The 17,354-nt window shown below is 35.5% G+C and overlaps 1 protein-coding gene across 2 annotated transcripts in view; it reads right to left on the reverse strand.

Annotated features, from left to right (window-relative positions):
• Positions 1-5,492: 5,492 nt before the first annotated feature.
• Tmem196 (transmembrane protein 196) overlaps positions 5,493-17,354 on the reverse strand; it is a 57,628-nt gene continuing 45,766 nt past the window's right edge. For both annotated transcript variants that reach the window (XM_026408913.2, XM_026408905.2), the window contains exons 2-4: positions 11,973-12,029; positions 8,808-9,062; positions 5,493-5,552 (exon numbers count right to left, since the gene is read on the reverse strand). In XM_026408913.2, the coding sequence (XP_026264698.1) occupies positions 5,493-5,552; positions 8,808-9,062; positions 11,973-12,029 (372 nt within the window). The remainder of the gene's footprint in view (positions 5,553-8,807; positions 9,063-11,972; positions 12,030-17,354) is intronic.

The following is a 17,354-nucleotide window of genomic DNA, read 5'->3' on the forward strand; positions in this document are numbered from 1 at the left end:
TAGCACCATCAGCTAGAGGCCAATTCTTCAACACATAAGCATTTTGGAGACATTTCAAATCCCAACCATAACATGCTGTCGCTGGCCCCCAAAGTCTTGTGTCCATCTCACAATGCAAAATGCATTCAGAACACGTCAATAGTCCCCAAAGTATTAAATGTTCCAGCAATGCTCCCAAATGCAAGCCCAAAGTCTTGTGAGACTCAGTGAAAACTCTTTTTCTGTGAGCCCCTGTAAAAATCAAAACACAAATGACATACTTCCAAGACATAGCCATGAAGTAATAATTCCTATTCCCAAAGGAAAGAATAGGAAAATAGCAAGGAGGAATTGGAACAAAGCAAGACCAAAACCTTGAAGGCCGGCATTAATTCTTCATGTCTGCCATACAGTGGTGTGAGGTGACTTCCAAAAGGCTTGGGCAAAACAACCTCTGTGACCTTGCCAGTTGCAGTACACATGGCCTCTTTTTCGGGATGGCTCTGCTCACTGCCTTTCATTTCCCTTGGTAGATGTTTCACATCTTTGGCATCTCCAACTTCTCTAGCTTTCTCCACTGCAGCTTTAGCTTTATTCTCACCCTCTCAGAGACTGCTTGCAGAATTTTAACCCTGCCACATACTGCCTGGCTTCCCAGTCCTTTGAAATCTTGGTGGAAGCCTTCATGACTCTACACCTTTTGCATTCTTTGTGCATACAAAACCAGCACCAGGAGAACAATGCCAAGGTCTTCCATTGGCTTGAGCGGCAGCTAGGCCCAGTAAAACCGTGGTTGTAATGGTCTCTGAGTACCTGGAGTGGGGTGAGGTGAATCCTGGGGAAACAATTCCCTATTAGGCCCTGTGCCAGCACTACATCCTGGGACTCCCTTTCAAACAAAAATCTTTGAGCCTTGCTGACTCTTGGGATGCCCTGAAGGTATCTTGCCTATTTTTCTTGTGCAAAATACTTGGTTTCCTTATAATGGAACCAACTTTTCAGCAACTGCATGCACCTACTTGGCTGCAACTTCAAACATGCTTCTTTTCTGACCAAACATCAGGTTTTAAAATTTTTTATGCTCTGCTTTTTGCTCCTTATTCTCACAGTAAATCTAGCTGAAAACAACAAGCAATAGCCATGACATTTTGTGAATGCTGTGCTGCCTTAAAATTTCCTTCACCACGTTAATTATCCTGTCACCTTTAAACTCAGCTTCATACAAAGTCTCAGAGAATGGACAAAATGTAGACAGTTTGCCAGAATGCAACATGAATGGCCTTCATTACAGTTCCCAAAATAGATCTCATTTCCACCTGCAACTTTACTCTCTGTATTCCTATTAATATTCTGGTCTTCTGAGCCCCCTACCAAAATCTCTTGTTAACCTCCTCTTTTATTATTTTAGGCTTTTATTAACCCTCTTATCCACACTTTTTCAAACTCTTCCCACAAACTAATTCTGAAGGTTCTCATTACCATCTTCAGGTATAATCAAAGCAATGACCCTACTTCTTGGTACCTATTTTTTATGTTAGTCTGTTCTTGTTACTCTGACAAAATACTTGAAAAATATAAGGAAAACTTTATTTTGACTCACAGTTTCAATTTTCAGTCCATGGTCAGCTGGCTCTGTTGTTCTGGGCCTGTGATGAGGCAGAACATCATGGTGAGGATTGTGTGATAGATGAAGCTATCACATCGTGGAAGCCAGGAAGCAGAGAGACGAATGGGCTGGGTTCCCAATATCTCCACCAAGAGTATGTCACCAACGACCCAACTTCTTTCCACTAGGCCCCTCTTCTAAAAGCTTCTACTACGTACAACAGCACTATCAGGTTGAGACCAAGTCTTCACCACATGAAGATTTGAGGGATATTTAAGATATACATCATAACAGTTTTGGACTGTAAGTTTATGACCTTGAGCAATTCAGGTCTACATTTTTGGGTAGCATTAAAAGTGGCTGCCCTGAATCATGTTCAATGGTTTTCCTCAGTGGTTCTAAATTGGGCAATACTTCCCTACCATACAAACAGATGAAAATTTGTTAGGGCATCTTTGGTTGCTAGGGTGACTGGGTATGTACTTCTAGCATTTAATGAGTAGGGACCAGAAATGGCAAATAGCCTGAAATGCATAAAAAAGTCTCCACAATAAGTCATTGGCACCCAATTTGAAAAACATAAGCAGAACATCAGAATTCTCTAAATGTTGTTTTACTTGTGAGATTTGCAATCTTAGTTCTTCCTATAATTAGTTCTGTCCTCTATGATCTGTATCTCATGTCCCCTGCTTCCCCAGGGATTTTATTTTCTTATAATCATTGTATTTTGTGTCCTCAATCCTCTCTCTCTCTCTCTTAATTTGAATGCCTTCTAGTTTTTCCTATATTAAGCAGTGTATTTTTAAAATTCCATATCCACTGTGGCTGTTTTTTTCTCCTTATTCACAACAGTGTTTACCTTGCCAATCAGAATAACACATTTATTTATTTGGCTTTGGGGGTAACTGTTTTTTTTTGTATTATAATGAAAACAAAGCTGAAACCATACAATGTTTCAAAGAACACCATTTTATTACATAGACATATCAGTGGAATCATTATACCACTTTTCACTTCAAAACCATTGTGTGTGAGCACACACACACATACATCCACACACATATATGCATACAAATATGTTTTAAAATTTCTAAAGAGAGTCCACTTTTATTCTTTTAGGCTAATAATAACTCCACCAGTTTGTAGTTTGTCTCCAAACCACAGCTTCACACCATTTTTACATATTTTTTCTAATTTAGGATCACATTACTTTCCCCCAAGAATGGGCTCATACTAAAACTATATTCACTTAAAAAACTAGTTCATAGTCAGTGTATTGTCAAAACTAAGTCTTCAATTATTTGAACAATGTCTTTTTAACCTTCCCCACTTATCCTAGGAATCATTATACATCCATAGTAAATACTCTACAATGAGCCTTGAAAACATTGGGTTGAAATAATTGTATTTAAAGATATAGCTATACTTGGTTAAACATAACACTGTACTATTTGGATAATTGTGATGACTGCAATTTTTTTAACTATGTCAAAGCAGTGGTATGCTACTTTTGTCTTTTATTGTGTGGTTTTATGAAATAGATTAAAGGTGTTAAAACATCTTACTTATGTATTATAATTCTGTATTGTACAAATGTGTCTACAGAGAGAAATGCCACCAAAGTTACAGTTGGTGGTGTATTTCTTTCAGTACAAAACTATATCTTTGCATAAATTCAGTAGAACTGCATACACACAAAATTTCTGCATTTTATAGTTTAGATTTTCAGTGACAAAATCATGACTGTTTGTGGCATCAAATGAACTGTGATGATATTGGTTCACTATTTGAGATTGCATTTATGGACGATGTGTATGATCTACTAGATACTGAAATTACCTGAATGAGTTGGGAAACTTTATAAACTATATTGAACAAGAGTCCAGTTATTACTGTTAAATTGATAATCAGAATTTTTAAAGGAACTAATTTAAACAAGTTAAATGATAGTAATGTTGCTATAAAACTAAAAGCCTTCAGGTTTCTATCAATTAAAATTATTGTTTTTTTAGCACAACTAAAACCCATATCTTCCTTATAAATTATGGCATGTTCTCATAATAGATAATAAAGGTTTTGATTTTACCTATGATTTAGTAAGTAACTCATAAAAAATGACTTGAAAATTGACTCATGTTGGGAAGTAATAAAAAGCTACAATACAGTGTGTTATTATTTAAAAACATTAGATTTCTTCATTGTCTGTCAGAGGTTATATTCTCAAAGACCATGATATTTTCTTGTCCATATACAATATTGGTTGCTATTTTACCATTCCATTATGGAAGAGAGTATTGAATGTAGCTATATGAATGTCATTCATATTTTTATTTCCTTCTACAATAACTGTTTCAGTGCCTTTGGATATATGCCTTCCCAAACATGGTCTGTCCATATTATTTCATGTTAATTGTAAAGGAAAAGTGAAAAGGGCCGGGCGTGTAGGTCAGTGGTAGAACATTTGTTTGGTACACTTGAATCCCTGGGTTCCATCCCCAGTACTGGAAAACAAACAAACAAACAAATAAATGAAAAAGCAAACACCTTAATGAAGTATAGCAAAGCTAATTGTGATTTTGTTTTTAAAGGGAAGATTGGGATAGGGTACATCATCTGTTTTTGGTATAATTTAATTGGGATGGAATGTGTTTAAAACCTATCACAAAGTAATCATAAGTCAGAATGTCTTTGTTTATAATATGGAAGTATATGATTCAAAGTTATATTTATAAATCAATCTCCATGATTATTATTACATAAATACTATAATCATAGTAAAATAGCCAAAAAACTAAGTAATCTATCTTTATAATATTCTATTTAGATCACTCAGCTCCATCAATATCAGTCACAAAGATATGTATATATAACAGATAAAGAAGAAAAATGGAAAATTTTAGTAGAAATTAAATTTGTGATTTTTGTGGGCATAGAAAAACCTTGAGCAATTGCCTTGCCATTTCTGTTGAAATACCCCACAGCATCACAATTTCTTTTCTACTATCTATTTACATTCATGTAGCTATAAATATATGCTGTATATATGTTCTGTATTTACAGTATATACACACACACACACTTTATTAACTCATTTGTGAACATGTAGATTAATCTGCACAGTATGATCAAAACATTTATTTCTCTGAGATGGTATTCACTTACAACTTTGCAGTCTTGTGCAAAAATGGAAAAATATCATACAGATTAATATTGTCTTTCTAAAAAATTCTCTTCTTTATGTTTTTTGGGTTTTTATAATTTACAAATAAATTATGAAACATAGTTCATTCACAAATCGAAAATAATTGCAATGTTTTTGTAACAAGGCATTGCTGAGGTTTTGATTTGTGGCATTCTTGAAGCCATGGTCTTTCAAAACAAAGACATCAATAAGTTATTGTTATTTTTTGTTATTTGCACTTTTTAATTGCTCAATATGAAACATGTAATTACAAATCTAATACTCATGCTAGTCAAATGTTTGTGTAGAATATGAATTTTATTTCTGTTTTATTTATTTATTTCTCCTGAAAATTCTTCTTCAAAACAATCTGAAAAGTCTGTTGAAATGACCAAACTAGAGCATTTCTTTCTTTCTTTTTTTTTTTTTTAGTTCTCGGCGGACACAACATCTTTGTTGGTATGTGGTGCTGAGGATCGAACCCGGGCCGCACGTGTGCCAGGCGAGCGCGCTACCGCTTGAGCCACATCCCCAGCCCCCAAAGTAGAGCATTTCTAGAAAGGTTTTCACTGCATAAAAAAGGCTGGAGAGTAAGTGAGACAAAATTGATGAAGAATAATTTTAGTGGATGCTCAGGAGAAAGAAAAGCAAATGCAAGAACGGTTTTAATCTTATCTCCTAGTCCCTTGATATCTCCTTGCCTCATGAACATCCTAAAAACATTGATTATACTCTTCCATTAAATATCAGTGGTGGTCCTCCATTGCTCATGTTGTCTGTCACTTCCTGTTAGGAAAATAACATGAATTAATTAAAATTCACTTACAGAGTAAGACATTGATCTGGTTAACAGGGTAGAAAACAGAAATTTCAAGCCATTGAAAAACTTTTTTGGGGAAGGACAAGAGTTGATATTGTTGCTCCATTTGAGGAAATAAAATTTTATGGGATTTTGGAGCACATAAAAATGCTAAAGGGACAGTCTTGTAGACCAAAGTCTTCTACCCACAAAATCAGTTCACTCTCCCTACTTTCCTTGTTTTCCCTCAACTTTATTTTGGAAGGACCTCACCTAGAAAGAAAATGATCAAGGGCCCAAGTTTTCCCACAGGCTGCTCTGTTATACTAGCACACTGCCTGGATTACCTTCATTCTATAGAAAAATGCAGCCTTTTGACTACAAACTGAAAAGGCCCACAAAGCAGTCATTCACTCGTAACTATGGATCACTACAAAAATTATAGGAGGAAAGATTTTTTTTTTTTTAAATGATACTGTCACCTTTTACAGCGAAAAGCAGAACAATGAAATTACTAAACATGTCTTTAAGGGCCCAGTTACTAAGAAGTTAGGCAATGAAAATATAGATGTAAAGAATCACACAAAAAGTTCCATTTGTAATTATAGAATTTATTAATTTAGGAAAAATTTAGTTGTTTTGAATTCATATATCTTATTAAATATTAATCTTTTCCTTACAAAAGAAAAGATGATGAAATGTGAGGCCCACTTACTTTTATTATGGTTAGTGCACCATATTATAAATAATATATCAGCAAAATTATCTAAAAATAGATTGATGACATCCATATTCAAACAAGCCTTTTTGCAAAAGAGCAGGAATAAAAAAGACCTTCAAGTAAAATTATTTTCTGTTTTACTAGTTTCTGTTTTGAGAAAGTGCTTGATTTCTTTGGGGAATCTGCTAGAGATTCACATTGTGAAAGTGGTCTGAAAATATACTCATGTTGTTGTACTAGTATTAATCTGATTTGAGGCTTCATTTAATAATTCACTATTAATGGCAAGATTAATAGAAAGCATGCTCCAAAATGATAGTCAACAAAATTTATTCAATTTTTTTTTCTTATTCATCCTGCCAGAAGTAGAAGAATTTTATTAATGGATTTATAGAAATAAGAATCTTATTTGTCTTTCCTTTTCAGAAAAGTATTTGCATTAATAAAACTGCTTTAAGATAATAAAAAACTAAAGTATCAGTCTTTTATTGCAAATTTAAAGAAAGTTGTTTTTAAAAATTTTATGAAATAAGATAATTGTTTTAATTAAATTCACCCCATAAGGACACAGTTAAATTATTCATAGGAAATAACAGTAAAAATTAGTTTTGAAATGGATGAGTCTTATCAACTTATTTGCAAATAGGAATGTCCAATTAAACAAGATGTTTCTATTAGAAATTTGTGTAGGGCCAAATGTGGATATTAGCAAATGGACATACTTTCTGCAAATGGGTCACTATATAATTTTCTGTATTTCCAATTATACTGTTAAAATAAATCAAGAACTTTATTTTCAGCAATTGGAAATATGGAAAATAAATTGGAAAAATATTGTATTGGATAATTTTGCCAGAAAACCTTTTTTTTCAGAATTTGTGCTATATTAGTGTCAAACTTTGGCTCTCCGTTCATGCAATTTTGGCAAGCTGGGGATACAGTTTGTAGACTCATCTATTATTGAAAGCAAAACTGGTCTGTGAATGATGATATTGAGTCAGAATCATGATGTAGCAGAGAATAAAAGGAATTATGAATCATCCAAGCAGAAACGTGTTTGGATGCTTAAAGGCAGGCTGAATATTTTAAATACTCAACCAACTTTCAAGCTGCAAGACACTGCCATGTAGGTTTATGTCAACTCCTCGAAGCAGCCCTTATGAAAGTGATACTTTGAGGAACAACATTACAGCATCAGTCCAAACTGATCTGCTGACATCACGGCTTCCTGAAAGAAGCAGTGCTTCCTGCAGCAACGTTACAACATGGCAACTCCCTGGAAATCAGCGTACCTTGTAGGTAACTCTGGTGTCGGGGGCACCACCGGGCAGCTGGGCAAGTCGGTTATTTCAATAGCCCTCAATCTCTAATGTAAATATAACAATTATACAATAAATATTGAACAAACATACAAAAAAAGGTGAAAGCACACTAGAATAGAAATAGAGCACAAAAAATTCACTATCCAAATATATAATGATCATCTATTTTAATGACTGAATATTTCTTTAAATTATCAGTCCTGCTACTTATACTATTAATTATTTTTTGAAGGATATGCAGAAATCTGTCTAAAATTGCTTTCTTGGGACAATTTAAAAGCATCTTCTTTCTGTTTGTATGGATCATATACAAAATGAAAACATATCAACTGTAAAATAAATATTTAACTTCAAGGGAACATTATAAAGAAAAATGCAGTAACTCTTGCCACTATTTCTTTTTTTCTGTGGTTGTACAATTTCATTTCCATGACACAAAACAAAATATTATTTGGCCATTATCTTAATGAGTTTATTTTACAGATGTTTATCTTAATAGATCCAGTAGCAGGAACTGAATTAAGAAATGTGTGCAAAATGTAGCAGAAACACAGACAGCTCTCTATATTAATTCTTCTTTTATGCAATTAATATAACTTTCTGTTTGAATAGGTTTCATGAAACAATTGTGCAAGGACCATTGTTTAAAATACAGGCAAAGCTATCCAAATATGCATCAAATTAAGATGAGAATTAAATGAAGCTTTATATGGCTTGTAAAATATGCACTGATAGATGAAGCATTTTGTCGCCTTCTTAAAAAGCCCCTTTATGCTTGATGATCTAATTTACATAATCAAATGCATCTACTTACAAGAACAAGGGATGAGCTAGATAGAAAAGGGAATTCATGCAATTTCTAAAACTGGCACTATTGAGTGGAGACTGTTTTGAGTTTATGTGTTTTTCCTCAGTATAATACATAAAAATTCATATTTATAAGGTATTCAATATTTTATGAAGTGCTATTTTAGGAAATGTGTTTTGAATACACAGGCTACAAAATTATGTTGAAAATAGGTGTAACCATAAATTGCAGAGAGAAAATAATTTAAAAATTCCCATACTTAATCCAATAGGGCCAAACTTATAAAATATGACCCCTCATATTGTCATCTAGGGTTGCCTGTTGATTCACCCAGAGCAGACTGCAGTCTTCATCACATGACAGCAGTAGGAGGCAAAGGTACAAAACTCACTTTCTCAGCCATTTCATGAGAGTGATGCAGGGAATGCTCCCTTTCTGAGAACATCCTCCTCTGCTCATAGCTGGCTAGTCGGCAAGTGAGCCAGGAAGACAGGGTGCAGCCCCCAATCCCAATGCACGCCAGGGACATGGAGGCAAGATGCAGAGGATACAGGGAAGAGGTCTTCTTTGTGACTGCCCGGAGGAACTGAAAATTCAGGATGCCCCCAATGAGCCCACAGATACAGCAGGCTGAGAAGAGGATCATCTGACAAGGAAAAGAAAGAGGGGTTAAACTTGAAGACACAAAACTTCCTGGAACACAGGCTATTGCACGTCCAGGATGGCTGACTTTGAAGGTGCTAATAGAGGACAGAAGCTAGCCTTTCAGTAGGGATTCTACTTGTTCTGACTTATTGGAGAGGAAGTACACCACAGTGTCTCAGAAATAGAAATCAAGGATATATCAGATGAGAATTCTGAAGTAAGTATTGTCTTTCAGCTAGATACAGATTTAAACAACATTTATTTAATACCTATTGTGGGCCACTATGCTAGGAATAGCAATAGATGTCATCTCTATTAGCCTTGCCAGCAATCCACTGAAAGAGATACTAATGCACATTTTGGAAAAATGAATTGTTATTAGAATAAACTCAAATTTAGGTACTTAGATTTTCTAGCTTAAATCCAGTTTCACTATGTCAGTCCTCTCAAAGTGTCAAAATATCTATTGAATTTTCATTACTTCCACTTAACTTCAAATATTTGTGCCTCTTCAAATATTTGTGCCTCCTATGTATATGAACTTAGGGAATTTAGTTAAATCCTTTTTACTTTCAGTAAGTCTTTTATTGCTTGTGTATCTTTTTCCTCAACAGGTAGATTAAGGAATTCCCATGAACTGGCCCTCTACCTTACAAATCTTTTGTTTACTCTGGTGGCACTACAATGAAATATAAATAATAGGTGTTCCAAAAATACTGTTTGATTATGGCTTAGCTTTCAAACTTATTATTGGTTTGATCTGGGTCTCTACTCATAGGAGGGGGCAGTAATCAATCTAAATATCATCCCAGAAGATGAAGTGCAATGCTTTCTGTAGCAATGTTTTCTGAATATTTAAGAAACTTAATTTACTATTTCAAGAAATTTAATAATTTTACTTTGTTTTTGCATCTGGTATAAATTATCCTGTGGGCTTGCTTTCCTGGTATTTGATAATGTGATACTAATTTAATTATCCAAACTTATTTCCATTCTTCTCTGGAACATAGTATTCAATCACTCCACCCCCACGCCCACTGGGCTAGGGATGGAACCCAACCTCTCAAGCTCGAAGTCCAGCACTGATCTACACCCCAGCCCAGATTTTCTTGTCCATTAATGGAGCTTGCTCATTTACATCTCAAGGATATTTTTAGTTTCCTGGAAATGTTTTTGCTTTTTCCTTGTGTTCCTAAATGAAAGGCACAAATCAAGTCTTAACTTTTCAGAATGCCTTCCTGGATTTATTGATCCCCTCCTTTGCTATAATTCTCCAGAGCAAGCAGCTTTATAACTTACTTTAGCATTTAGTTTTACATGAACAGGTATTATTTGCTTTCCACAGGTAGTTAAGTTCAGCAGCATTAAGGAGTACCTAGCACCTGTGAAGTCCCAAGTGAGGCAGCTGGCACTACCAAGAATAGCTCATAATTATTCTCCTTGAGATCTCGTGAAAGAGAAGACTCAATTCCTCAAGGTGATGTCATAAATATTAAGAGGAAAAGATGAATTGTTGCCCTAGGAGTAGGAAAAAGGGGAGGTTAGAGTTTAGCCAGTGAGGGTTGTTGGAATCTTCCAGGATAACATGCCATCTTAGCTAAGTGCATCTAAGTGCCAACAGAAGGCCCAGCCATGGGTGGGTCAAGCACAATGAAAAAAAATGTTCAGATCTTATGATTTTTTTTCTTTTATACTTTAAAAGAGACTTAGAAAGACAGGAAACAGACACTAGTGTCTTTTAAAAAAGTTCTTCCTTCCTTCTTCCCTCCATCCGTTTTTCCCTTCTGTCCTTCCTTGCTTTTTTCTTCCAATAAGTTGTTCTTACACAGCCATAGAGAGCCTTGGTAGAGGAAAGGTGTAGAAGAATGAAGGCCATGTCTAGAGAATGATGGGAGAATCATAGGTGCCAATTCCATGTATCCAAGAAAACACTTTTTTCCTCCCAAAGATTTCTTTTTTCCCCTTTATATAATTTTTAAATATTACAGCTCACATGTCTACAGCAGTGAGTATGTAATAGTTTTTGTCACAATGGAAGTTATCATAGAAAAAGGCATAATTAGAAAAAGGGACAAAATGAAGATAGCTGCAATTCTATACATTTCTGGTCCTGCTCAGACACCTGGCCTTTCCTTGTAGAACTGCAGGCTCAAAGGCCACTTCCTAGAGTTGTTGTGCAGCATTGATTTTGCCATTTGGCAAAGGTTTATGATTTTTCCTTTTGTATTCAATAAAATAAGACATGCTTTTACTTTCTCTTCAAACTTTCATAAAATGACATGAAAGGCAAGAGGCGGATTCACATTTCAGCATGTGGTGTTCTCCTCCAGCCCAATGTCAGAGTCAACCAGGAGCATGTTCCCTACCCCAGAACCTAAGATAGAACCATTAAACATCTGAAAACACTTACATGTGCATTTATAGTAATAAAATAAAATAAATCTTTAAGAATTGTCTGTAACCATAACAACACAGCTGTCTTGATGTATTGTGAAATTAGTTTCATAAAGCCAGTAATTCTTAGGCCCAGATCCATATTCAACCAGCTAAATTTCCCAAAGACTCAAGCTTTATTGTTTTTAGCTCATGGAAGGTTTCAGGTGATTGCCCAGGAGTCTCTAAGTGGAAAACTGGAGGCTGTCATCCCTAGCAGACATTAACGCTTGCATATTTATGTATTAGGAGAGCATATCAAAGCTTTTTTGTGCTGGTGTTTTGTCATTGTCTCTCCTACTCTTGATGATTTTCTTTGAAATAAGAAACTCAGGATTTATTTGTCAGATTTGTCAGTCTCATTTTTATCCTAGCTAGTAACATTTAGTACATGGAAGTTGGCTAGTCATCTTTTCTGGTTTTGAATTCTTATATTTTAAACACTTCAATGCATAGTACAAACAAGGAAAAAACTTACGACAAGTCCTGATTTTTTTTTGGCGCACAATATCCCACATATGCCACAGAGAAGAAACTGCAAAGGAAAAGAAGTAAAATTATTCCATTTTCAAAGACAGGAGAACACCTAGCTTTTTAGCTTATTATAATTCACTCACGACACTTGCTCCAGGGAAGTGTAAAAGTTTTAAATTCCCATCAAAATCTTGAAAGAAAAATACCTGATTATATAATAGTGAAGGCTAAAAATGTACACTCTAATTAAAATTTATTTTTTGAAAGTTGATAAGAGTAATAGTGAGGTTTAAGCCCAAATTAACCAGGTTCACACCAGGCAAAATTATGAAGAAAATGAATTTAGAGTTCTGTTCCTCTTGTTTCCTATTACGTCTTATCCCTTTCTACTTTCTCAGGAAGAAAAGTGGTGTGATACATTCATTCATACTAAACAACTAGCAATAGGTTTTTACTTCAGGTAGGGGTTTAGTACAAAGGAAAAGATAAGGCATCAGTCAGGGACATATTTCTCTAAAAAGACATTATTTGTACCTGTCGAATTGGTACAATGGCTACCTCATTCCATCAGAATTGAGAATGCTGCCCTTGTGGAAACATCAAAAGAACACAAGGGAATGAAGTGACTAGAGACATATAATTTCATGTAAATAAGAACACTGGTGACATAATTGCTTTGCAAAAGCAATTACATTAAATCATCTATCAATAAAACATTATTAGACATTTTGATTATCATGAAATGGTAAATAGTTAAGTTTGGATATAAACATTTAAGGTCATTTCAATCCGAATTGGCAAATACTTCAGACTGGAACTATTATATAAATAAATTAACTCATTAACAAGTGAACAAGCCCACTAAAGGCTTTCAGATTTGCAAAAAGAAACTCATTTCCATTTTACTTTTTAAAATTTTGCTTTATCAAATGAAAACTAAAACACAACTGATTTAAACTATGTATCTCACACCTGGATAGATTTTAAAAATATGTATCAAAATATCCTAAGGATTATCTGAAATCGTATGCACATAAGAAGTACAAATAAACTTGTTGGAAAATAATGGGTAAAGGAAATTGTTGCCAGGGAACTTCCCACATAATGGAACAAAATGATTTTATAATCACCTGCTTTATAGTAGGCAATGGTACAGGAGGACAGATCTGGGGACATGAGGGTACATAATTTAGATGACATTTCAAACTAATGAGGAAAGGATCAGGATTATTCAATAAATGAAATTAAATAATTTGTTGACCTTGCCCTAACATCATATACCATAATTAATATAAAGCGCTTTGAGTTTTAGAGGCATAAAAATTTATAAATGTGTTAGGATATGATAAAGTTACAAATGTGTAATTTTAAAGAAGTGGGGAGGAATATCTAAATATAACCCTGAAGTCCATAGATCATGGTAGGAAACACTTATAAGCTGAGGAGAAAATTATGATTTTATGAATCAAAAATATTGAAACTCAAAGGTAAAAAATAACTTTAGGATCATATTCACAAAATATATTATGGGCAAAGGGTTAAAACACTCTAATCACAAAATATTTATAGTACTAATAGAATCAGGAGCAGATAGAAACTCAGAACCTTATAAGACTTGAATACTTACATAATTTTAAAAAATCTTAAAAAGTGATTGCTGAGTAACTGCTTCTTACAGCCCTCTGTGCCCTAATTTAGACCTCCTGTCCTTGTGTGGAGTCCTTCTAACTGATTCTATCTAGCATATTTTAAGGCTGTGCTGAAGCAATTTCCGTTTGGACCAATCCTGTACCTCTTCATGCTTTAAACCTCAAAGCCAAGCACATCTTTCTCCTTAACTAATTCTAACTCGACCTGAAAATCCGTTCACCCGGAATTCATTCTTGAAATAATTTGAAAGCTGTGTAGTTTTATGTTCTTTGGATCTGCTTTGAAATCTATAAATATCATCATTATTTATTTACTGTAGACTCATGGGACCTCAGGAGCATAAGCGGAGGTCACTACCCCAGCCACTTTGTTGGAACATCTAGTTGGAAGTGAAATTGCTACATCTAGGTAGCAATTTGTCCCAGTTCACTTGAATGGAGCTAAGAAATGGGAGTTCAGGGATGGGGAGGGGGAAGGTAGAGGAGGGAAATTAAGCAATGTTTTCCCATTCTCTCTCATCTCTGCAGTGTAAATAGTCTCTAATAGTTACTTCTGTATCCAAAATCCACATTCCTTAGAGGAAACCTGTAATCCTAGAAGAAAATATAGATGCATGCAATGGGAAGTATATAAAATTATGGAATTTTTGAGAAGGAACTGGGAGATCTTGACTTAAATTTAGCCATTTTAATTTACAGAGAAGAGAAAAAGCTCCTGCCCCCAACACACCTACCAAGCTGTAAATTGACCTTTTATTCCAGTGGCTGTCTTTTACCCAAGTAATACCACTGGAAGAGAGCTTGAGTTATGATTTAAGTAGACCTCATAATTTATACATGGGGACCTGGGAAACTAAATGTCCAGGCAGGTTTAGTGTCTTGCTAAAGGTCACACATATAATTTAATGTTTTACTAAATGTCTAAATTAATTTGTTTCTACTAATATAATGGAAATGCTTTTGAAAATGATTTTTTAATGTGAGTACAGTGTACGTTAAACTAGTAAATCCAATGGAAATGTTTAGTGAACACCTATCCACCTACGACTGCTGTCTCTGCTCTTGCCATAGTTGATTTTCATTGTAATTAAAATAATTAGATCGGAATTACTCTAAGATTTCATCTCACTCCTGTCAGAATGGCAACCATCAAGAATACAGGCAACAATAAATGTTGGTGAGGATGTGGGGAAAAAGGTACATTCATACATTGCTGGTGGGATTGCAAATTAGTGCAACCACTATGGAAAGCAGTATGGAGATTCCTTGGAAAATTTGGAATGGAACCACCATTTGACCCAGCTATCCCACTTCTTGGTTTATACCCAAATGACTTAAAATCAGCATATTATTGTGACACAGCCACATCAGTGTTTATAGAAGCTCAATTCACGATAGCTAGACTATGGAACCAATCTAGATGTCTCTCAATAGATGAATGGGTAAAGAAAATGTGGTATATATGCTTAATGGAATATTACTCAACTTTAAAGAAGAGTAAAATTATGGCATTTGCTAGTACATGGTTGGAGTTGGAGAATATCATGCTAAGTGAAATAAGCCAATCCCACAAAACCAAAGGCCAAATGTTTTCTCTAATATGCAGATGCTAATTCACAATAAGGCAGGGGGGGCACTATGGAATAACATTATCTTAGATTAAGTAGAAGGAAGTGATGGGGGGATGTGGGGATACGAAAGATAGTAGAATGAAGCAAACATTATATATATATATATATATATATATATATATGATTGAATGATCAATATGATTCTGCAACATGTACACTCAGAAAAATCCCATCTATGTATGATATATCAAAGTGCATAAATGCATTCTACTGTCATACATAATTAATTAAAACAAATAAAAAATGAAAATAATTAGGAAATGTGTCATGGTGTTATGGTCTAAAATTACTTGTATAGGGGAACCTGCTATAATAATTTAAAGGTTCTTATTTTTCTCACCATGACTTTATGCAGGATGGAAAGAACTTATCCACATTGTGGAAATTATTAAGCAATTATAAAATAAACTAGCTGAAACTGATAGCTTGTCGTGTGTGTGTGTGTGTGTGTGTGTGTGTGTGTGAGAGAGAGAGAGAGAGAGAGAGAGAGAGAGAGAAGAGATGTATGTGAAACCCTGCTCCTTCCCTAGTTTTTCCCTTTTTAACAAATAATAGCCTTAAGACTTTGGCAGGAAGGAAAAAAGCCTTTTATTTCCAGGGCATATGCAAGCTTAGATGGCCATTATAATTAGAGGAAAAATAGAAGAAAATTTGTTTACATAGGAAAAGAGGCAGGAATTCATTGGGGACCTAATATTCTATGCCTATACTTAATGAGCATCATCAACCACTGGAGAAGAGGCGGGAGTTCACTACTTAAGACCAATCACAGATACAAGGCAGAATTTGGCTTGTCACAAAGAGGAGGGTACCGAATGCCAAGAAAGTACCACCACTAGGCCAGGTACACAGGACCTTTCCAAGCTGAGATGGGCCTAAAACAACAAAGAACCTTCTCCTGGATCCCACTTGCCCTTAACTGTGAGCCTAGCACATGGAAGTAACAAGTAACAGGAGGTTTCCACTAAGGGGAGGCAAGAACATGGGAAAAGACCCCTCTGGTAGAGGTGAGCAGGGACTCAAGCTGAGGGTGGGACATTAATACTGGAGAATATGTTTTTGCACTCAAGTTCCTTCCTGGAGCACAAGATGACTATAGCGCACCACTAGAAGAATTTGAAGACTATTGTTCACCAAAGATAATTATAATAACAACAAAATTTAGTTCTTCCTTAGAATGACACTATCTCTAACACTGATAGTCTAAAAGAAGATAGAGAGATAAACTACAATATTCTGAAAAAAAAATATTTTGAAATTGGAGCTATACCATCCATCTAAACTCTTACTCAAAGAAGAAATTATAAGGATATGGTGGTAGAACGAATTATGGCCCCACATATTCTAATCCCAAGACCTTTGAATGTCACCTTATTTGGTTAAAAAAAGGGGGGCATATGTGATTAAATTAAGGATCTTGATATGGGGAGATTATTGTAGATTTTCCAGAGATACTCTAAAAATATAACCACAGGGGTCTATTAACGGGGGGGAGCAACATCAAAAGGAACAGAAGGAGGAATCCAAGATGGTGGCCAGAGGGAGGCAGAATTCTGTATATCTCTGTGACTTGGTCTCAACTAGTGGGAATACTGCTTCTCTGAGAGTGAGAGAGGACCCCTACACAGCTGCTCTCATGCATAAATCACCATGGCTGTGCCCCTACTCAGGGCTCTGGGCCTCAGTGTTAGAGCAAGACTCCTGACTCCTGTCATGCAACTCCTGACTATAAGCCCACACAGGGCTTCCGAGAGCCTGAGCAGGATCACTGCATCAGCACTGCTGCAGAACTCCCAGACGCTGCTCTGCTGCCATGCAGGATACTGAGATGCTACCTTCCCACAGGAACTCCGACTGCCACTCCCCTGTGGACCCCCATCTACCAACAGAGGCTCCCCAGGTCACCTCCATCTTGTGATTCGATTTAGCAGCTACAGCCATAATCCCCTACATGGTAATCTGCCCACATCAGGGGACTTCTCATAGGCTCTGAAGTCAGACAAAAGCTGCAGTACTGAACATCACAGAGCTCATCTCTGAACACACTGCACAACACCATCACAGGACTCCACCCACCCCACCTGACACCCCAGGGGTGGAAGCAGA

This window comes from Urocitellus parryii, chromosome 3 (genome assembly GCF_045843805.1).
Source record: "Urocitellus parryii isolate mUroPar1 chromosome 3, mUroPar1.hap1, whole genome shotgun sequence".
In the NCBI taxonomy this organism is placed as follows: Eukaryota; Metazoa; Chordata; class Mammalia; order Rodentia; family Sciuridae; genus Urocitellus; species Urocitellus parryii.